The 23,399-nt window shown below is 39.6% G+C and overlaps 1 protein-coding gene across 4 annotated transcripts in view; it reads left to right on the top strand.

Annotated features, from left to right (window-relative positions):
* The window catches only part of fam168a (family with sequence similarity 168 member A), a 105,797-nt gene that overhangs the window by 64,406 nt on the left and 17,992 nt on the right, over nucleotides 1–23,399 (top strand). The window contains exons 4-7 of one of the 4 annotated variants that reach the window (XM_048532270.2): nucleotides 567–692; nucleotides 13,622–13,764; nucleotides 17,472–17,646; nucleotides 19,587–19,717. In XM_048532270.2, the coding sequence (XP_048388227.1) occupies nucleotides 567–692; nucleotides 13,622–13,764; nucleotides 17,472–17,646; nucleotides 19,587–19,699 (557 nt within the window). In that variant the 3' untranslated portion in view covers nucleotides 19,700–19,717. Of the gene's footprint in view, nucleotides 1–566; nucleotides 693–13,621; nucleotides 13,765–17,468; nucleotides 17,647–19,586; nucleotides 19,718–23,399 lie in introns of all 4 variants that reach the window. The other 3 variants (XM_048532269.2, XM_048532273.2, XM_048532271.2) reach the window with 3 other exon arrangements.

Genomic DNA, 23,399 nt, shown 5'->3' with positions numbered 1-23,399 from the left:
GCTCATTTTCTTTGGTACAGCAGCATATTTTATGTGATTAACATTTTAAACATTGCTTTTCCAGTTAGTGCTTGAGGACATTAAGACTGTTCTGTAGAGATGATTCAAACCATTTTTGCCTTTACTAAAACGTTGTGTAAAGGTAAACGAAAAAACCCAAATATTTTGTGGGTATCAGATTTTAGCTTTTTAATTGGTTGCTGAATTGAATAATAAAATGAGAAACTATTTTGTTGATACCAGGAGATAATTTATATGTATATGCTGTGTACTCATCCTGTTATTGAAGAAGTAGGGAAATTTCTAGTAGGAGGTGCTCTTCTCCTACTTAAGTTGTGTTTATACTGTACCGTTCAGTAGAACTGTTTGAGAGCTTCGTGCAGTAAAAGAAGTGACTGACACAGCTGCAGGAAAAAAATAGTAGCACTACTAAACTCTTACTGATGAAAATTGTTTCCTGGGGAAGGTAATCTAAATCTTCAGTTCTGTGGGGTCATAAATCATTGCACTGTTAAAAATGTTGAGAACAGCTTGTTTTGTAACACCCTTTTCTGTCTCTGTGCAAGCTTTATTCATGATGAGGCAGAGCTGGCCACAGACATCAACTTCTGGTGCCTCTGAGGGTACTTATGATCTCCCAGTCGATGCTGGCACTGAGAGCAGAACTTTCCAAGCTTCTTCTGCATCATTCAGTAAATAAAACACATTTTTCCCTTTTATACTGTAGAACTTGATTGAACTGATTGATTTTGTGAAGTACAATGTGCAGAAGAGTCCTGGGGAATAATGGGTCAGCCATTTAAGTTTTGACTTCTGTTAAATATTTTCTGACACTGCTTCTGACAAAGCCTTGTATAAATTTGGGTTAGCAAAAGTAAGTTGTGGACGTCATCTTATGAAGATGGAGAGTCACTCTGTAGAGCATATATGAAGGTAGGGCATACTAATGATAAATTGGATGCTGAAACAAGTTAGTACAAGTAATGGATAATTGTAAAATTTATAGTTTTTTAAAAAATATTTCCAAAAAATTAAACTTGGCTGTTACAAAATAAAGGTTAGAACAAAATCCATTTTATGTTGATGAGTTCACCAAAACACGTAAATCTAGATTGTGTGCAATACTTAAGATGAGAGAGTAGTCAAATTTATAAGCTACAGTTCAAAGCTATAGAGGACAAATAATTCTGTATCCTTGCAAGCTTTCCAAGTTGAAGATCTTGCCCAACCTTAGTTAGACCATGTCTCTTCTGCACATATTAGAGATGAGTTTTTTTCACGTGGTAGACACATTATGTTTAAATGCAGTCTTAAGGATGAAAATGACTAAGAATCTCAAACTACTTTCTGTGCTGTGAAGTGCCTAACTGTAAATAGAATCATTGCTTTCTGAAGTAAACCTGGGGTAAAAAACGCAATTCAAATATTAAGTTATTCTTTACCAAACTGAATTTTGTAGTCTACGTTGAATTTTTATAATCATTGTACTGGAGATATTTATTATGTAAAATGTATCAAACCACTTTACAGATGCTACAGTACTAATTGTAGAAAAGCCTTTATACAGTTTGTTATCAGCAAACTGGTACAGTATTTGTTTACTGTTGTGCTCCAATATAATAATGAGACCGCAGCCAAATTTGCCTGTATGGCCTAAATTCCTGTTTACCAGCAATTGCAGAATTTGTTCTTTTCGCCAATGTATGAAAAAGAAGCAGCAGGAAAAGAAGGAATTGCTGGCGAATGCCAACAAAATTGTGAATTTTGAAGTAAATCACCCACCAGTTCACATTCTTGAGTCCTTCATCAAAAGAAGGGCTGCTGTCCAGTTCAATATTTGTAAACTCATTATACAGATTTCACTGCAATGTGATATTTGTAAAACAAAAATTAGGCCCAGACTAATGTGTTCTAGATTGTTTAGATATAAATTCAGATTCAATGTTAGCAGTTGGAAATAGGGACTGCATTTGTTCCAAAGCAAGATTTATGCTAATATCTTCATTACAATGCTCACCTTCACCCAAACCTGGATCTTAAATCTTCGCCTGGTAAGAGATACTTTTGTATTGTTTATCATTTTCATTGTACGTTTCCCCCTTTCCTACCCCTGTTTTCCTTAACCTGAAAAGACTCCTTTCCATTTCATTTTGAAACAGCTCCACTGAACATAGCAGTTCACAGGAATCTCCTTAATATCAGGACACATCTGAGCTGCTGATGGAGGAGCTCTCTCCTTATTATTCATGGAGAGTTTTTACAATGTGAAAACATTCGAAAAATGGAAAGCTTCCAGTTTGAAGGGTCTATTTTTCTCTTTCTTTTCAGAAAACCTAGCTGGAGAAAGCATTTTATAATGTGTCTGATCTAAATTCCATTTTCCCTAATATAATGAAAATTGGGCAGGGCCAAATATTTTAAAATGATTGTAGATTATATTTGTGGACAGGTTGTACTGTACGCATGACTTTTTCCAAAAGGCTGGCCACGTCCAATTTCTCTACGTCAAACAGGTAAGTCCTTTTTAAGAGGCAAGGCAATTTGCATTACCTAGTTAGTTGGGGTATGAATGTGCGTATGCATGCGAGAGAGTTTGGTTATTTTCAATGCAAATTAGCAGATGGACTAGATGCTGAATTATGTTCGGCCAGGGGAGTATAGTGACATTGACCCCAGTGTATAAGTTTTATGTACTGGGTGCAGTACTCTAAGTCTCACTCCAAGAGAAAAGGTTGCTTTCAAGCAGATGTACTGCAGGAAATAAGATTGGAAATATAAAGTAATGTAAAAAATAAAGTATAGGTTTATGATTTATGAGCTTGCAAGTTCTAGTGCACTTGCAAAGAAATTAACATAATTTTGACCTGGTAGTTATTGGCCAGTAGAAATGAGGAAAGCTCCTGGTGTATCTAATCTAGGGCTCTTTATTCTGATATGCAGCAACAGGACGTAGCTTAAACCTGCAGTAACCTGGTTTCTGAGATACAGGTGACAAATTTCTCTTCCCAAAACAGTAGTTTTTTTTTCTAGTTACCTATAATATCATGGTAATTTGTAATGCAGGATTTGGCAACCAGGGTTGGTTTGTCAGTCTCCATTCAATTGTTAGGTTGAACTATAAGAACAATCTTACTAGTACTAAATACCAAACTTAAATGTTTTTAATCTTAGTTCAGACTAGTAGCACTGAAGCATTTTGTGTCTGCGTGCCAAAATCATCATGCACAGCTAATAAGATCAAAACCTATTTATATGTAATGGTAACAGATTATTTTTGTGGACTTTATTGGTTTAAAAAGAAACTCAAAAGCATATCCACATAGTAGGCAAGTACAACAGTTCTTCTTGACGATAGTGTTATATTGTTCTCCCTGTCATTATTTGGAGATGGGATGAAATCCTTGAATTCAAATTGCTTCATCTGTAGAGTGATGTTTCATTTGGAGACAAGCTTATAATGTAGAGTCTCTTTTGACCCTGCTATTGTTCTCCATTCGCATTTCAATCTTTCCATATTTCCCTGGACCACAACTTCTAGCAGCGATAGTCCCTTAGTCTGCTTTCAGACATCTATTAATTGTGCTTTGTAACAAATGGCTGATTAATGTAATTTTCTTTTTTTTAATCCTGGGCTGATGGTGGGGAGAGAAATGTGGCCTCTGTTCATTGCCACATCTGACAGATGCATAACTCCTGAAGTCTGCATCTTTTGCTTTTGAAATTTAGACATTCTAATAATTTTTGTGTAAACCTTTTGACCATTTTTGCACACAGTAAGTAGTTTGAGATGTATGTCATTAAGGGTTATTGCACACCTTTATCGTGAAGATATATAACTTGAAAACTATGCTTGCATAATTAAGTGTAGAATTATCTTGCCTAAAATATACATAAAGCTTTCCCAACGTACAGATTCATAGTCAGTCAAGTGCACAGCTACTCTGTATTAAACATACCATCCCATTATTAAATTATTTCAGCCATAAAATGTTCAGTTATATAGAAGACATGCAGTACACTTTGAATGTAAGATTAAGTAGTAGCCCCACATTTTGAATTGAAATTTCCATTGGTCCAGGTAGTTAGTTATAATCTTAAACAAACTCCACTGAGTTCTAGATTGTACTTGAAACAAGCAATTCTTACAACAGCAAAATATATTACCCATACCACACTTATACCTTGACTGCACAATATGATCTGGTTCTGAGCTTGGTTTTTCATATTTATCCAGCATTTGCTGGGTTAGTAAATGCTAATTTCATGCATACACAAGTTTGATGTGCTGTATAATTTGTGTTGTGAAAATCGATGTCCTGTGGTTGAGTAGCCTTAAAAAATAGGTTTTTCTTCTTTACCTTCTAATGAGTTTCAAGAATTTGTCAAATTTGCATTATTAAAGCACATTAAATACGATCTAGAAAGTTGGGTACCTGTGAAGTTAGGGCCCAATAAATGGCGTGGCCCAATAAATGTCATGCCACTTGGAATGAAAATAAACTATAGATTTTCAATCCTACAAGTTGTAAATTTGTTCTACAGATCCAAAAAAAAATTGTTTTTTTTGCTCATGATCCTAGCTGATGATAATACTGGACAGGTCAGATTCCAACATAAGATCCGGCTTGATATACCATAGCTCCATTGAATTTTGATTGCCATGGCGGTCAGTCCCTGAACATATTCACAAGAGGCTGCCAATGTACTTTTACAAAAGAAGATAAAAATTTATTACACAAAAAACTTATTACACAAAAAACAGACTACTATACACTGTAATAACAATTTGAAATGGTTTCTCTGGAAGTACTGTAAATAAAGGTATAACTCTTTTTAAACCTCAACAACAGCTATACATGTACTTAAATCTCAGTGAAGGGTCACCGTGTTTCCATTTGGCTCATTATTCAATGGGCACAGCTGTTCTTGGTTTCTTTCTGGTAAATCTCTACCTTTACTTGATAGTTTGTCTAATGAATGTCTCTTCGTGAGACCCATAACCAAATTGCTGACTTAATTACCTTATTTCTTAATGTGGGCTCCATAAACTCTACTCCACAGACTTCCATTTCTGGGGTTTTCCTCTTGCTGACATTAACCCACACAGGATTTTTCACCTAAACTGTGTTGGGGACTGGTATGCTAACAGCAGTTTTGCTGTCATACATCTGTTCTCTCTAACAGAAACCGACACAGTGCCTATCTTTCTGAATCGTTGTTCTTTTTTAGCAGGAAATTGTTTCTGTATTTGTCTCCATCTCCCTGTGTCATAATCTCCTTGTTTCTAGGCAGCAACCCAATATTATTCTCCTTATGCTGTTTTTCTTAAGAACAAAAGATTCATGTTAGAAGCTTTTTTTCCACAAAAAAGCTGCCTTTAAATATATGGAAATATATTTCCAGATACACCAGCACTACGCTCAAAACCTAAATTAAACTCTGTGTTTCTCTCCTTAACCTACACAATATAAAAATACAAATCATACTTGGTTAGAACCCAAATTTCCAAATAATAGGAAGATATCATAAACCTTCTTCACACCTCCTTGCCACAAAGAAATGAAAAGATACCTTTAAATGACAGATTTTCCCTCCAATTTTTTTTATGCCACTATACCTACTCTATTTATCAGAGATAATGGGAACTGCAGATGCTGGAGAATCCCCCTTGTCTGCTTTCCGGAGAGACCACTTTCTCCGTGACTCCCTTGTTCGCTCCACACTGCCCTCCAACCCCACCACACCCGGCACCTTCCTCTGCAACCGCAGGAAATGCTACACTTGCACCCACACCACCTCCCTCACCCCTATCCCAGGCCCCAAGATGACTTTCCATATTAAGCAGAGGTTCACCTGCACATCTGCCAATGTGGTATACTGCATCCATTGTACCTGGTGTGGCTTGGGGACCGCTTTGCAGAAGACCTCCGCTCGGTTCGCAATAAACAACTGCGCCTCCCAGTCGCGAACCATTTCCACCCCCCCTCCCATTCTTTAGATGACATGTCCATCACGGGCCTCCTGCAGTGCCACAGTGATGCCACCCGAAGGTTGCAGGAACAGCAACTCATATTCCGCTTGGGAACCCTGCAGTCCAATGGTATCAATGTGGACTTCACCAGCTTCAAAATCTCCCCTTCCCCCACTGCATCCCAAAACCAGCCCAGTTCGTCCCCTCCCCCCACTGCACCACACAACCAGCCCAGCTCTTCCCCTCCACCCACTGCATCCCAAAACCAGCCCAACCTATCCCTGCCTCCCTAACCTGTTCTTCCTCTGACCCATCCCTTCCTCCCACCCCAAGCCGCACCTCCATCCCCTACCTACTAACCTCATCCCACCTCCTTGACCTGTCCGTCTTCCCTGGACTGACCTATCCCCTACCTATCTCCCCACCTATACTCTCCTCTCCTTTTCCCTCCGTCTTCGGTCCGCCTCCCCCTCTCTCCTTATTTATTCCAGAACCCTCACCCCATCCCCCTCTCTGATGAAGGGTCTAGGCCGGAAACGTCAGCTTTTGTGCTCCTGAGATGCTGCTGGGCCTGCTGTGTTCATCCAGCCTCACATTTTATTATCCTACTCTATTTATACCAATTTTACTTTGCCAGGAACAATATTCATCTTAATACACAAGGACTTTCCATAAGACTCATTTTCTACCTCAGTCCATTTTGATCAATGTTTGTTTTTTTCACAAACTAATACAAAGATTGCTACAGAAGGTCAGCAGGTCTAGTAGCCACTGTGGAAAGACAGCAGAGTTAATGTTTCAGGTCCAGTGACCCTTCTTCAGAACTCAAAGTTGTGGACCTGAAATGTTAAATCTGCATTCTCTCCAGAGTTATTGCTCCTGACCTGAGTTTTCCAGCAATCTGTGATGCTGATTTTTATAGCATTCAGGGTTTTTTAAAATCTTATTTGTTATGCATGAAACATATGCTATAATATTGCCTTTTCCAGCCACAGGTATGACTTTAAAACTGTATGGTTGTAGCATTATATTCTGTGGAATAATCTCAACTTGCTGGATTTTTTCAACAAAAATGAGAGGATTCTGATCTGGGCAAACAGCAGTTTGCAGGGTTGTTAGATGTGTAGAATTCAAAATGTTGTAGATACACTGCATCAACACCAACAGCCACTTGACATGGCTGTCATAATATTGTGCAGTTATTAGCGGCCTGGTAGTTAGTGCAGCTTTCAGTTTGTCAAAGGCATTTTGATATTTTTTGGTCCATTCATGTTTCTTGCCTTTCTTTAATGAACTTGTCAAAGGAGCCACTGTATGTTGAAATTTGTAATGAACATTGATAAAAATTCTCTCATGTCAATATATTTCTCAACTTCTTTCTTCGTCTCAGGCACAGAAAATGGTAAGATAGTCCTTATTTTTGCTTCTCTATATGCTCTTTGACCTTGTCCCACAGTGTGGCCCAAATAATTTGCTTTTGCTTTGGCAAGTTCACACTTAGGCAAGTTAATGACCAAATTGACACTGTAATCAATCACATAATTTGTTCAAGGGTTGTAAATGTTCATCCCAAATTTTGCTGAGTGCAACTAAATCAGTTGTGTAGATAACCAGTTGTGGAATCCTTTGATAGGCTTGATGGCTGAATATTGAAAAGTTGCTAGTATGTTTTTCATTCCAAATACCATGACTTTACCTTGATAAAGTACATTCCATGGTACAAAAGTTAATATTGCTTTGGCTGTATCAGTCAGTGGAATTTGCCATTATCTTTTTAACGTTTTTTCATAAAGAATTCTGCTCGTCCAACCATCGTAATAAAGTCTTCCAATTATGGATTGAGAAACGAGATTGCTTTTGTTACTACATTGACTTTTCGATATGTTCACAATAGATCCATCTACTTTCAACACGATCAAATTAAGTAAACTCCAGTTGCTGTGACTTATTATTCAGTGTCAACTTGGTACTTTCTCACACTTGCTACTGTATCATAGAATCATAAAATCCCTACAATGTGGAAACAGGCCCTTTGGCCCAACAAGTCCACACCGACACTCAGAGCATCCCAACCAGACCCATCCCCCTAATCTGCACATCCCTGAACACTGGGCAATTTAGCATAGCCAATCCACCTAGCCTGCATAATAAAATGTGAGGCTGGATGAGCACAGCAGGCCAAGCAGCAACTCAGGAGCACAAAAGCTGACGTTTCGGGCCTAGACCCTTCATCAGAGAGGGGGATGGGGAGAGGGAACTGGAATAAATAGGGAGAGAGGGGGAGGCGGACCGAAGATGGAGAGTAAAGAAGATAGGTGGAGAGAGGGTAGGTGGGGAGGTAGGGAGGGGATAGGTCAGTCCAGGGAAGACGGACAGGTCAAGGAGGTGGGATGAGGTTAGTAGGTAGCTGGGGGTGCGGCTTGGGGTGGGAGGAAGGGATGGGTGAGAGGAAGAACCGGTTAGGGAGGCAGAGACAGGTTGGACTGGTTTTGGGATGCAGTGGGTGGGGGGGGGAAGAGCTGGGCTGGTTGTGTGGTGCAGTGGGGGGAGGGGACGAACTGTGCTGGTTTAGGGATGCAGTGGGGGAGGGGGAGATTTTGAAACTGGTGAAGTCCACATTGATACCATATGGCTGCAGGGTTCCCAGGCGGAATATGAGTTGCTGTTCCTGCAACCTTCGGGTGGCATCATTGTGGCAGTGCAGGAGGCCCATGATGGACATGTCATCTAGAGAATGGGAGGGGGAGTGGAAATGGTTGGCGACTGGGAGGTGCAGTTGTTTGTTGCGAACTGAGCGGAGGTGTTCTGCAAAGCGGTCCCCAAGCCTCCGCTTGGTTTCCCCAATGTAGAGGAAGCTGCACCGGGTACAGTGGATGCAGTATACCACATTGGCAGATGTGCAGGTGAACCTCTGCTTAATGTGGAATGTCATCTTGGGGCCTGGGATGGGGGTGAGGGAGCAGGTGTGGGGACAGGTGTAGCATTTCCTGCGGTTGCAGGGGAAGGTGCCGGGTGTGGTGGGTTGGAGGGCAGTGTGGAGAGAACAAGGGAGTCACGGAGAGAGTGGTCTCTCTGGAAAGCTGACAGGGGAGGGGATGGAAAAATGTCTTGGGTGGTGGGGTCGGATTGTAAATGGCGCAAGTGTCGGAGGATAATGCGTTGTATCCGGAGGTTGGTAGGGTGGTGTGTGAGAACGAGGGGGATCCTCTTTGGGCGGTTGTGGCGGGGGCGGGGTGTGAGGGATGTGTTGCGGGAAATACGGGAGACGCGGTCAAGGGCGTTCTCGATCACTGTGGGGGGAAAGTTGGGGTCCTTAAAGAACTTGGACATCTGGGATGTGCGGGAGTGGAATGTCACCTCTACACCTAGCCTGCACATCTTTTGGATTGTGGGATGAAACTGGAGTGCCTGGAGGAAACCCACTAAGACATGGGGAGAATGTGCACGCTCTACACAGACAGTTGCCAGAGGGTAGAATCAAACCTGGGCCCAAGGCACTGTAAGGCAGCACTGCTAACCACTGAGCTATCATGCTACCGCATTTTACAGGTAGTACATCTCATCTCATACGTCACAAATGCCCCAAGACAGCTTTCCTGACCTATTTGTACAACTGGATTTATGAGTCTGTAACGGGTTTCTGAACTTACATTCTTCAGTTTTCTGGTAGATTGTATAATGTTCCATCTAACATTAGGTACCTCTGTATTGTCCAATTTAATTACTGGAGGGCTGAAATCTGAATTTTAAATTTCCAATTCATTCTGCAATTCTGATTTTTATTTCACTCCTTATTTCTTTAACCACTGTAAGCTACGCTTTGATTTTGGGTATCACCCGATCAGGTTATTGCTTAAGCATATTAATGACATTTATTTCTCTCCCCTCCACCCCCCCCCCCCAAAAAAAAAGCTTCTGTCAGGATACTCACTACGTTGAGTTTTTTTTTGCTTTGGTAAGGCCCAGTGAACCTTGCTTTTAATGGGTCCTCAGAGACAGCTAATCTCTTGTGTCCAACAATAAAATTCCAAAGTTTGGCCTTCTCAAAATAAACAGTCCCATCTGCTTCAGAGGTGTGTAATAACTTCTCTGAACATGTTGATTAAAAGAAATGAGTAAATTCTTTGTCAGTTGGGTGTTGACTTTTGGGTAGGGAAAGGGCCCAGAAGGAAAAGTTGTACTAAATAAAACAGACATAAGTCTGAGAGATTTTGGCTACTTAATGCAGCATTAGAATTAGGTTTTATTCCCACGGGTACTGAAGTACATCTGTACAATGTAAAGTGTGCGATGTTATCATTTCTGGTGCCACCTTAGGTATGGAGGTAGCTAGGTACAAAATCTTCAAGTACAAAGTAGAAAAATAAAGAAACAAAGTTAAATGTTCGACATGTATGGATATATTGAAACACTGGAATCTATATATCAGTTCAAAAGGACCGAATCCTGTGGATTCATAGAGCATCCCACATAGCAAGCAATTTATTCTAATCGTCAGGACATCCTGACCATAAGCTGATTAATATTTGATGCAGCTTTTCCAATGGCCCCGGCGATTGTAGACAAGTTGACCTATTTGGTTTCCAAACTATTCATTATTCTGTTGAATAGTTGCGATTCATATTTGATCAATGATCTGATTGTGCTACTTTGAATAATTTTGTTTTTAAAAAAATTGACTGACGTTCCCCCCAAGCATTTCTTAGCTGTAATTTTTCCCAAAGGCATTGCTTCTGGAAATCTGATTGAAGCATCCTTACTTGATAAAAGACACTGCCAGTCCTGGTTTTCGGTAGAAATGCTGCAAAATCATAAGATCCCGGTTAATGTTTCTTTTGAAAGTTATCTGTATTAGAGGTGCAGGTTTAATTGGGGTTTCCCTACCCCTCCAAGGAATGGCATATCTGGTAAAACTTGACCATATCTTTGTAATAGTGGCCAACAAAAATGCTTTGACATGTTAGCTTGCCGTTTCTTAATACCCAACTGATATGCCATTAGATTTTCCTGAGCTGCTCATGAAAAGGTTGTCACAATATTCACATGGAACTACCAACTGAGGTTGCTGCCCATTCCTTATTGGACGCTTTGAGGTGGTCATTTTTTCTAATTAAGTTTGTCTTTTAAATCAGAACCAATATCCGAGTGCCATTGTTTGAGTAGGATGTTTGCTATAACAGTCTCAACTCAGGAACTGTCTGTTGTATTTCTGTTAATGAAAATTGGCAAAATATGCCAACCTTATTCTCTTTACCACCTTCCTTTTGACTTGGGTTTTTAAAAATAGTGTCAGATGACTGAATTTCTAAGTCATCTTGCTATTTCGATGACTCTTCCGCTTCTTGCCTAATTTTATGGGCGTGAGATCTGGCCACTATGCAGAACAATCCAGGAAGATCCTGTGTGGGATATCATTTCCTTTTACTACTTCTGGTTGTTCCAATCCAGCTACATCCTCTTCACTTACTATTCCAGATAAGCTCTGGTTTCGTGATTTTGGTAAAGCAGTCTCAGTCTACTCTTACATCTTACCGCTCTTTAATCCGCTTCTATGTGATGAGAATGATTTGTAATCTGTTAGGATAATTCCAGTTGTCTTTTCATTAAAGAGCACCCACCCTCATCTGAAGACACGTTGTGTCATCAGTAACCGACTTCCTCCAGTCTCTCCAAATGTATTCATTGGTTTGTCCTTTGATTAAAGCAGTAAGAAAGTATCTCTCCTCTCGAAATAAAATGTTGAAGTCTTATTCTCAATAAGTAAAGAAATGTTATCTTAACTGTCCAAAGCGATTTCTCCCTTCCTTGCAGCTTCTAAGAGAATATTCTTTCCTGTAGCACTGTTACAGTTTTGTTAGCTGTTTCCTTTCCTGATGCACCCTTTTCAGAGGATTCCTCAGGTGTTCCTCATACTACAATGGGTGTCCCATTAGTTTACAGGAATTATTTTTATTATGTCTTGTTAAAGTGAAACATGTTTACGTCACTGTTAGGTTTCTGCCCTTTTATTACATCAGAATCCTCGGTTTATTCCATAGAACTAATAATTTTTAAAACCTCATTTCATATTACTCCAATTTCCTTGTGATTCCCATGTCAGATGTCATCGGTAGCCACCAATGCTGTTATTTCTCTGATGTTTCACACTTCTATTCTCACTCAAATAAGCCTTCAGGTTAATTAGAATATTATTTTAGAATTCTTCCATGAAATTAATTTATCTCATGTTCCTAATTGTTTTTCTAACTCCAGTGGTCCAAACTATTGTTCCCACAGCATCTTTTTCTTCTTGCAATGTCTGCAAATTCTTGGTTAGGTTTCTTTCCAGTAGTCTTAAAATTTAATAAGCTTCAGAGATAAGATCTTAATATAGTGAGCTTTGCTCTTTTGATCGATTCATAGTCTGTGGATTGAAAAATTTTCTGAAAAATGATCCAGACCCGAAATGTCAGTTTTCCTGCTCCTCTGATGCTGCTTAACCTGTTGTGTTCACCCAGCTCTGCACCTTGTTATCTCAGATTCTCCAGCATCAGCTGTTCCTATTATCTCTGAACTAGTTTTACTTAGCTGTGGTTTCAGTTCCTGGTCATGAGAAACTGCTAGCCTGTTCCATGATCTGTGGTGTATCTGAGTATGGATTTTCTCAACTTCACATAACCCCTTCAGGGTTTTACCAAGCAGTTGTGTTCTGGAACATTTAAACTAAACCCTTTACAATGAGACAACCCTTTTCTTACTAGTTGTAAAATACCTACATTTCTCTGGAGCTATTTTTTATACACGGAGCAGTTAAGATTTAGCCACATTGCTTTGTGTCTGAGATCATGAGTTGACCAGACCAGCTAATAATAGAAATATTCTATCCTCAAAGGCCTTTCTGTGAACCGCCAGAGTTTTTACAACAATTGATAGCTTTGTGGTCAATACTTTTTTAATACTAGATTTTTATTGTTAAGAGAACTTAAATTCCATCAATTGACACAGTGGGATTTGTATCAGTGTCCCTAGAACATTTAACTGGGTTGCTATCCAATAACATTACCACAGAGCCACCACCTTCCCTTTACACTTTCAGTAACTTGCAACACACAAATCCTCCAAGCTGATGACTGGGGTGGGGAAGAAGGTACAGTTGTTAGTGACAAAGAAAACAAATCTGAAACCTAGTTCACTGAGAAATATCACACTAGTACCCTCTAGACCATTAACGTTCGTAACGAAATGATGTGTCAGCAATTATCTGAAGTATGCTATAATTGTGTGCGACAGCATCCTTTGGAATGAGTAGAAATATTGTTGCATGCTTTCCATTAGTTAATTATGAAATGTATCCATTACTGTTATGTTTATTATTTTCAGTTTAGTGGGTGGTTGCTGTTTAAATATTGAATTTTTAGTTTTTAATTTCTGAATTCATGGTACAAATTAGAACTCTGCTACTACTTACTTGATTCTAAAGATATTTTAACAAGACAGGAATCATATGATTTGAATTTGGTAATGGTAGTTAAGATATGAACTGTTGGTGCTTTGGATATATACCAAATTTAACTTCAAAAACCGTGCCCATAATTATTTTAGAAAAACTATTTTAGAAAAGGTTTGTATTGATAACTTTCTAGTCATTTTAATTGTTTTTATCTTTTCTAGGGTACACTGGAGGAACCCCTTACAAGGTAGCACCTTCTCAGAGTAATGGTGCACCTCCCCCATATTCTCCATCTCCAAACCCTTACCAGACTGCCATGTATCCTATTAGAAGTGCCTATCCACAGCAGAATCTGTATGCCCAGGTAAATATTATACCAAATGGAAATGCAAAAATTCCAGAAGATTGAATGAACTTTCATGTTTGCATGTGAGAACAGTGACAATTTTGCTGTGCTTGATTCCATGAATGGAAATTTTTAAATGTAACTTTGTCACTTCGGTTGCAGTATCTTGTATTTACTTTGTGGGTTTTGTGTATCACCAATGCTTCAACTGCGTTTCAAGTAACACATGTCGAAGTAAATAACTGGATTTCTGTAATTGCGCAGTTCTTTATTGTGTTGTATTAACGTAATTGCAGCTCTCATCAACGTAAATATTGATGCATATGATCTCCGATTTAATTTCTCCAAAGAGAATCGATAGGGTGTACATGGACTTCCAAAAGATGTGCAGATGAGCCCATTATGTGGCACTTAGTCATTGGAATAAAAGGGACAGTGGCAGCACAGGTACAAAGTTGGTTGAGTGATAGGAAACAGTAGTGGTGAATGGTTGCATTATGGGCTGAAAGAAGTTGCACATTTCCACAATTATACAGTTCCACAGGATTGGGTATTTCAAGCTCCTGTCTTTATTGCTCTGTACTAATGATGTAGACTTGGGTATGAAGGGTTCAGTTTCAGAATTAGCACATGAGACAAAAGTGGAAATATTAACTCTTAAGGAAAATAGAGGAGAGTCTTTTGAGAAAAAAATGGACTTGACTGGAATGGATGTGGCAGGTAAAACTTAATGATGAGTCTTTTGGCTGGAAGTAAGAGTGAGTGTGTACAATTCTAAAGGAAGTGGATAAGCTGGGACCAAGGCGTATAGTTATAGAAATAATGTGGCGTACTAGGTTGTGAAAGCAATTAATAAAACATACTGGATCTTTGCCTTTACAAAGAGGGCCAGAAAGTAGTAGTGCATGGAAGCTAATCTGATTTAAGAAAATAGTTTGATCTCATCCAGAGTATTGTGTCCAATTCTGAGTCTCTCACTTCAGGAACGATGCAAAGCATTGGAATCAGAGCAGAGTTTTGTAAGAATGGTTCCAAAGGTGAGGAGCATTCATTGGAAATGCTGGCATTATTCTCTTTCCAGAATTAGAAATTAAGAAATGATGCTGTGAAAGTGTTCAGAGTCCTGAGGGAGTTGGACAGAGTAGATGGGGAGAAACCGTTTGCATTTCTGCAGGATTAGCAAACTAGAAGAACACAGACTTTAGATATTTGGAAAATGAAACAACACATGAATTTCTTTGAATGCAGTGAGTGGTTAGGAACTGAAATGCGCTGTTTAGGAGTGTGGTGGTGATAGATTCAATTGGACCTCTCAAAAGTGATGAAATTACCTGAAGAGAAGGATATTTCAAGGCTGAGTTGGAAAAAAAAAGTGGGAGCAGATCAGTTCTTTTGCAGAAATCCAGCATGGACCCAGTTCTGTTTGCTATGATTCTGTTGTATTATGAAAAGTAATGCATTAGGAAATTGGGATACTGTTTGTTCATATCAGTGTGGGATAGGATATTGTTTCAGAGATGGTAGGAACTGCAGATGCTGGAGAATCTGAGATAACAAGCTGTAGAGCTGGATGAACACAGCAGGCCAAGCAGCATCAGAGGAGCAGGAAGGCTGACGTTTTGGGCTTTGACCCTTCTTCAGAAGTGGAAGGGTCTGAAGAAGGGTCCAGGTCCGAAACGTCAGCCTTCCTGCTCCTCTGATGCTGCTTGGCCTGCTGTGTTCATCAAGTGCTACACCTTGTTATCTGGGATGGATATGTTGGCATTTTTATTGTGTAGGATTAAAGGTGAATAAGATCAACATTAGAATTGTCTAGTCAACTGATAAGTTGTTTTAGTGGAGGTGTTGGAACTGAATGGCCTTAATTTTAGATAATGTTCAGTAGTTTCAATTGACTGCTTTCAGATTGTGTGGAGTCACATTCAGAATGGCGGTGGTGAATTTAAAAACTGATTGGAGGAGAAGCTCCACACGTCACCATCCTCAATGATGGGGGAGTCCAGCATCTTCGTGCAAATGGCAAGGCTGAGGCATTGACAACAATCTTCAGCTGAAAGTGCCAAACGAATGATTCATCTCTGCATCCTTCTAAGGACATCCACCATCCCAGATTCCAGTCTATGGCCAATTCAGTTCAGTCCACATAATATCAAAAAAAAATCTGAAGGCACTGATTACTGCAAAGGTTTATGGGCCCTAGCTTATTTTGACAGTATTACCAAAGACTGCTACTGCAGAATTTGCCATGTCCTTTGTAAAGCTGTTCCAGTACAACAACAAGATCAGTGTCAACCAGCAATGTGAGAATTGTTCAAATTTGTCCTGTCCACAGAAAGCCGGAAAGGTCCAATGTGGCTAATTACCTCCCTATCTGAGTAGGAGAGTGATGGAAGGGATCAATGACAGAGCATTTAAGCAATGGTTGCTCAGCAATCACTTCCTCACTGAAAATCAGCTTGGATTCCTACAACGCTACTCAGGTTTTGACTTCATTCTAGCTTTAGTCCAAACATGGACAAAAAGGTCATGTCCCAAGGTGAGGTGAGTGTGACTGCTCTTGACATCAGGGCAGCATTTGACCAAGTATGGTAGCATGAAGCCCCAGTAATAATAGTGGAGTCATAGGAAATCATGAGAAAATGTCTCTGCTGGCTGGATTCATGCCTAACACAAAGGGAAATAATTTTGTCATTAGAGGTGAATCATCTCAGCCCCAGGACATGACTGGAAGAGTACCTCAGTGTAGGATTCTGCCCAGCTATTTTCAGCTGCTCCTCAATGACCATCCTTTCCACCGTGAGGTCAGAAGTGAGGATGTTTGCTGATGGTTGCCTCAGATTCGGGTGCCTAGTCAATGGCACCCATATTTCATGAACAAAATATCAAAAAGTATGGAAATCAAGTTGAACTGTGGGATCAAATAATTAGCTGGTGGGGTAAAAGTCTAGCACAGACGTGTTGGGCTCAGTGGTTTTCTTGGTTTTTCTTTTGTGTTCCATAGTTACCAATTTCAAGAAAAGTTATAAACAGTGATTGTTGGTTAGAACCCATTAGAAAGTTGATTCTTTGTTTGCCAACAACTGTACGGCGTCTTTCCAAATGGACAGTTGAGAGAATTTGGGCAGTATCAAAAGAAAATGTAGTCCAGTTGGATCTTGTGCTAACTCATTGATCTCATCAATGGATCTTTCTAGCTGTATTTGTGACAGTAACAAATCAAATGTAAAAGAAAAGTATAACAGACAGTGATAGGTTCATGACTCGAATCTAACAGTGAGACACGGGGGAAGCAAAAAAAAAACAAAGCGCCCTCTGTAAAAGGCTAAGTTCTCATTTGTTTGGTTTGTGTTGCTTAGATTTACAGTATCTTAAATGTTTGACAAGAGAAGCGAGGATTCAGACTTAATCAATGTACAGCAGTATAACTGCAAAAGTCACTTTTTTTCTGTTTCTGCATGTATTCAGCTAATTTTTTTTAGCAATCTTCGGTTGCAGCTTCACTGGTAATAATGGTCCTTATTGTTGTTATTGCATAGCACTGATTGCCTTTTGGCAGTAATAGGCCACTTTCTTGAGTTCTGTAGCATTTGTGGTAGAGTATTGTTGATGTTTTGATGTTTGTAATTTGAGTCTATCATTGATTTTTTTTTGTAGGTATGACATTTAGTCCTAGTCAAATATTGCTATAGGACTTCAGCTGATCTCTTGATTCTTTTTTTAAGCAGGGGGCTTATTACACACAGCCTGTGTATGCAGCCCAGCCTCACGTAATCCATCATACCACAGTGGTGCAACCTAATAGCATTCAACCTGCTATCTATCCAACTTCTGTCCCTGCTCCACGGACCAATGGGATGGCTATGGGAATGGTTGCCGGGACAACCATGGCAATGACAGCAGGTATATCATGCTTGATAGTTTTTGTGAATGTGTACATTACTATAACAGTTTATCTTTGATATGTCACTTGATGTGCAAATTTTAGTCCATCCCTTCTCTCCGAAGATGCAAGTACCACAAATAATTATACTATGGTAAGGTGCCCAACTGAGAATTGAATCATTGAGGCACTTCCATTAAAACAAAAGGCATGGGAGAGTCTTATCTGACCCAAACGTACCCCTCATATCTCTTAATCTGACAAAGGATCGTCAACCTGATAAGTTTACTTTTTCTGTCACCACAGATCTTGTCAGACCTCCTAAATTTTTCTAGCATTTTCTTTTATTTCATGGCATGCACCTTTCAATATATTTATTCTGTGTATGCTGAAGGTGGTTACTTATACATCTGCATGATTTCAGTTAACATCTAAATTTCCTCAGCTAGTTGTACTGCAGTTTCCCACTGCGGGGATTCCTGTAGCAAAGACACTTCTGAACTCCTAGGTTTGTATGTAAACACTTCAAAGATCATGTCACCCTTCGTGAACTGTTAGGTCTGTGCTGTCTCTCTGAAGGTGCAATTCATGTATTCTTTCCCATTTTCGCTTTAGCTCTGCACTTTTCTTGCCCCTTTTCACAGTGATGCAATTCCTTTTGAAAAACCTTAATTGACTCTGATCATGTTTTCAGAGATATCCTTCCATATCCTAATCATGTGGTGCAGAGAGGTATTTCCTCATGTCGTCATTGCTTCTTTTGATATTTACCTTAAATCTGGTACCATCCTTGAGTTCAAGAAAGATTGGAAAATAATGTTCTGTACCCTACACTTCCCTTCACTCTCTTTGGGAAGCATCTCATTTGTTCCTGGTACCTTATTTTAAGTACCAACAACCTATTTACATTCTCTGCCATATCAATTTTAAACCCTTCTAGTACCTTAAGAATCTCTTTCACCATGACCTGAACATAATACTTTACCATTAGAAGATAGATAAATCTAATACCACAGTATTAAACTGTGTAAGTCCCTTTTTGCTCTCTAATCATCTTTACTGCTCTTACCACCTTTTTACTATTTATCTGCTTATAGAAGATTTTTGGATTCCCTTTTATGGTTGCTGTAATACTGATGACTTATTGTGCTAACATGCTCATCTGAACTTGCACATAAACAGTCAATCATTTGGTAAAGTTACCACCTATTTTTCATTGTAATAATTTAATATTCTCCAATTGTGTACTTAAACCCCAAGCATAACAGGATGATTTGCTGATCAGCAAGTGAAAGAAAAATGTAAATGCTTGCAATTATTTAGTGTTTCATCACATTCTTCAAGTATCCCATATTTCATGTGGGACTCATTGCTTTAAAATGAGTGGTTGTTATAAAGTGGGCGCAAATTTAGACTTGATATTTCTGCCGAGCAAGAGTGCACCCAAGGGAATCAGACTGAAGGCAGAGGTGTCTGAACGTAGTAGGAGCTTTAGCTTAAGCAAAGTACTTGGCAATGGTGTTCAAGTTCCCAAAAGTTGGTTTCATCAATTGTGGTAGGAGAAAACAGGCATAACACCAGCTTAGGAGGCATAAACTGAGATTTTTTTAAAAAATGCAAGTTGAATACATCAAAAGAAAACTGTCTCTAAATTACTCATCTACTTTTAGAAGCATCTTAACAGCATTGTGAAATTTGAAAGTCATTAGGGAACATGTTTAAGGGAAATCATTTGATCCATGGTGTTCTGTAAAAAAAACTCTTCTTGTGCTCTATGGGTTGAAATAAGAATTGCTGAATATTCTTATTACCTGCTGTGATGCATCCAAAGTGAATAATATATTAAAGTAATGCAGTAACTGTTTTAAAAGGGTCACAATCTTCTTTTTCTATACAGAAACAAAGCTCTTCAAATAAAAATCTGTACTAATCTAGATTTTTATCTCCTGTGCCACTCAAGGAACTCTGCTGACCACGCCACAACACACTCAACTAGGACCACATCCTGTTTCTGTGCCAACATACAGGACTCAAGGAACACCTGCGTATAGCTATGTACCTCCACATTGGTAAATTCCCAAACCAATTCATGTAAGTAAAGCCACAGCATTAGTGAGTATTTGGACTGATATTACATAAATGTAACCTCCTCAAGTTGAGAATTGATGTTCATTGTTTAATAAGCATATATCTTAGAAAGTCATAGAGGACTGCAGCACAGAACAGAGACACTTCGGCCCATCGAGTATATGCCTGTCAAAAATATCCACCACGTCTAATTCTAATCCTATTTGGCTCATAGCCTTTTATGACATATCGTAGTAATTGTTCATCTAAACACTAAAAGTTTGAGGGTTTCTGTCTCTACCAGCCTCACTGGCACTAAGTTTTATATTCCCACAACACTGTAAAAAGATTTTTCCTTCCATTCCCTCCAAACCACCTGCCCTTATCTTAAATGTATGTCCTCTGGTCATTGATCCCTCCACCAACAGGAAATGTTCCTCCTGAGTATCCTATCTGTACTCCTCATGATCTTATACGTTTCAATCATGTCTCCCACTTAGTTAAGTCTACTCCAAGGCAAACATCCCTGGTGTATAATAAGTAAAACTCTTCGGCTCAGGCAGCATTGTGGTAAATTTTCCTCTGCACCTTCTCTAGTGCAGAAACATATCCTTTTTATTATGTGGAATCCAGAATTGCGCACATAACTCTAATTGTGGCCTAACCAGCCATTTATAGTTCTGGATGTGAGTTTACTCGCTGAGCTGGAAGGTTAGTTTTCAGACGTTTTGTCACCATTCTAGGTAACATCATCAGTGAGCCTCCGACGAAGCGCTGGTGTTATGTCCCGCTTTCTATTTATCTGGTTAGGTTTCCTTGGGTTGGTGATGTCATTTCCTGTTCTTTTTCTCAGGGGATGGTAGATTGGCTCCAAGTCAAAGTGTTTGTTGATGGAATTCCGGTTGGAATGCCATGCTTCTAGGAATTCTCGCGCACGTCTCTGTTTGGCTTGTCCTAGGATGGATGTGTTGTCCCAATCAAAGCGGTGTCCTTCCTTATCTGTATGTAAGGATACGAGTGATAGTGGGTCATGTCGTTTTGTGGCTAGTTGATGTTCATGTATTCTGGTGGTTAGCTTTCTGCCTGTTTGTCCAATGTAGTGTTTGTCACAGTTCTTGCAAGGTATTTTGTAGGTGACATTCGTTTTATTTGTTGCCTGTATAGGGTCTTTTAAGTTCATTAGCTGCTGTTTTAGTGTGTTGGTGGGTTTGTGGGCTACCCTGATGCCAAGAGGTCCGAGTAGTCTGGCAGTCATTTTGGAAATGTCTTTGATGTAGGGGAGAGTGGTTATGGTTTCTGAGCCCGTTTTGTCTGTTTGTTTGGGTTTGTTGCTGAGAAATCGGCGGACTGTGTTCAAAAGTAGTGTTTGTCACAGTTCTTTCAAGGTATTTTGTAGATGACGTTCGTTTTATTTGTTGTCTGTATAGGGTCTATTAAGTTCATTAGCTGCTGTTTTAGTGTGTTTGGACAAACTGGCAGGAAGCTAGCCACCAGGATACATGAACATCAACTAGCCACAAAACGACATGACCCACTATCACTCGTATCCTTACATACAGATAAGGAAGGACACCGCTTTGATTGGGACAACAAATCCATCCTAGGACAAGCCAAACAGAGACATGCATGAGAATTCCTAGAAGCATGGCATTCCAACCGGAATTCCATCAACAAACACATTGACTTGGAGCCAATCTACCATCCCCTGAGAAAAAGAACAGGAAATGACATCACCAACCCAAGGAAACCTAACCAGATAAATAGAAAGCGGGACATAACACCAGCGCTTCATCGGAGGCTCACTGATGATGTTACCTAGAATGGTGACGAAACGTCTGAAAACTAACCTTCCAGCTCAGCGAGCAAACTCACATCCAGAACCTCAACCTGAGCTACAAATCTTCTCAAAACTCGCTAGCCATTTATAGTTTCAGCATGGCCTCTCTGCTCTTAAACTCCCTGTCATGGCTGATAAATGTAAGTATCCTATATTCATTCTTAACCACTTTTATCTACCTGATCCCACCACCTTAAGGGACTACTGGATATGCACAGCAAGGCCCCTCTGATCCTGTTCATCATGTATTCCCTTGCTTGTTTGTCCTGCTCAAGTGCATCACCTCACTCCTGGATTGAATTCCATTTGCCACTGATCGGTCCATCTGATCAGCCTGTACATATCCTCCTCTAATCTAGGACTATTTTTCTCACTAGTTACCACTGCATCAATTTTTGTATCATTCAGGAACTTACGATCAAACCTCATAAATTCAAGTCTAAATCATTTGTGTATACCACAAACAGCAAAGGGCCCAACATTGATCCCTGTGTATTCCCACTGACCTTAGGCGCCCATTCACACACCCTCCTTGACCATCACCCTCTACTTCCTACCACTCAGCTAATTCTGGATCCAGTTAGCCAAATTTCCTTTGATTCTGTGGGCTCTTAGATTCTATATCAGTCTCCCATGCAGAACTTTATCAAAGGCTTTGCTTTAGTCCTTGTAGGCATGCCGAATGCTTTGCCTTCATCAACATGCCTGGTCACCTCTTTGAAAAATTCAGTAAAGTTGCTAAGGCATGACCTTCCTTTAGCAAAGTAATGGTGGCTGTTCTTGACGAATTCCTACCTCCATGTGTGCAGATTTATTTTGTCTTTTAGAATTGCTTCCAGTCATTTCCCCACTACTGACATTAGCCTGAATGGCTTGTAGTTTTTCGGTTTATCCCATGCTATCTTTGTGAATATTTGAAATATATTGACTGTCATTAGCACCTCTTCTGCAGCCAGAAGAAGTGAAATTATTGCTAGGCCCACTTATTTCTTCCCTTGCCTCACTCAAAACTCTGGGATACATTTCTTGCAACCCTGCCAGACTACTCAAAACCTCCCCTCTTTCTACGCTAATCTCTCAATTTACACACAAATTAGAACTGTGGTCTTTAAGGGCCCTATTCTTTTCGAATTATTATTTTACCCTTAATGTACTTATAAAATAGTGTAACTTAAAATTTTCCTTTGTTTTAGCTGCCATTATTTTTCTATGCCCTCTTTTTGCTCTCATTGTCCCTCATAAAGTTATCCGTTATGCATTCTTGGCTCCTATAGGCTTTTGTTTTGGGCACTTGGTATCTACCATAAACCTACTTTTATATCTGTACCTAATCTTGGATATCCCTTGAATATGCCTTGATGTCCAGGATTTGCTCAACTTTTTAGTGGCACCCTTTATCTTTATTTGGAAGATGTTGGAGTTATACACTCCATATTTCCTGAAGAGCCTGTACCTTGGAATATTGACCTGTCAATATTGCCCCACTCTTAACTATGTCCCATTGACAGCAATGACATTATTACCCCCACGTTCTGATTTGTGTCCTCAACTCATCTGCTATGTTCATTTGATTCTTTGTATTAAAATAAATACCATCCAATGTTGCCAAACTTCCCTGTGCCTCATGTGGCCTACAATTTCTGTGCTACACTGACTCATTTGCTGTCTCTTCTAATTTTGACCTATCATCTTTCCCTGCTAACATTCTCTATGATTCCATGCCCCCTGCTAAATTAGTTCAAACACTCTCCAACATCATTAGCAAATCTCTTCTCATGGATGCTGGTCCCATTGTGGCTCAGGTAGAACACATCTGCCTTGTACAGGTTCTACTGATGTCAACAATGGTCCCATTCTTCTATCTGTGCT

The sequence above is a fragment of the Stegostoma tigrinum genome, chromosome 6 (genome assembly GCF_030684315.1).
Source record: "Stegostoma tigrinum isolate sSteTig4 chromosome 6, sSteTig4.hap1, whole genome shotgun sequence".
Classification (NCBI taxonomy): domain Eukaryota; kingdom Metazoa; phylum Chordata; class Chondrichthyes; order Orectolobiformes; family Stegostomatidae; genus Stegostoma; species Stegostoma tigrinum.
Note: the sequence above shows the minus strand (reverse complement) of the source record. Positions and strands in the feature narration are given on the sequence as shown.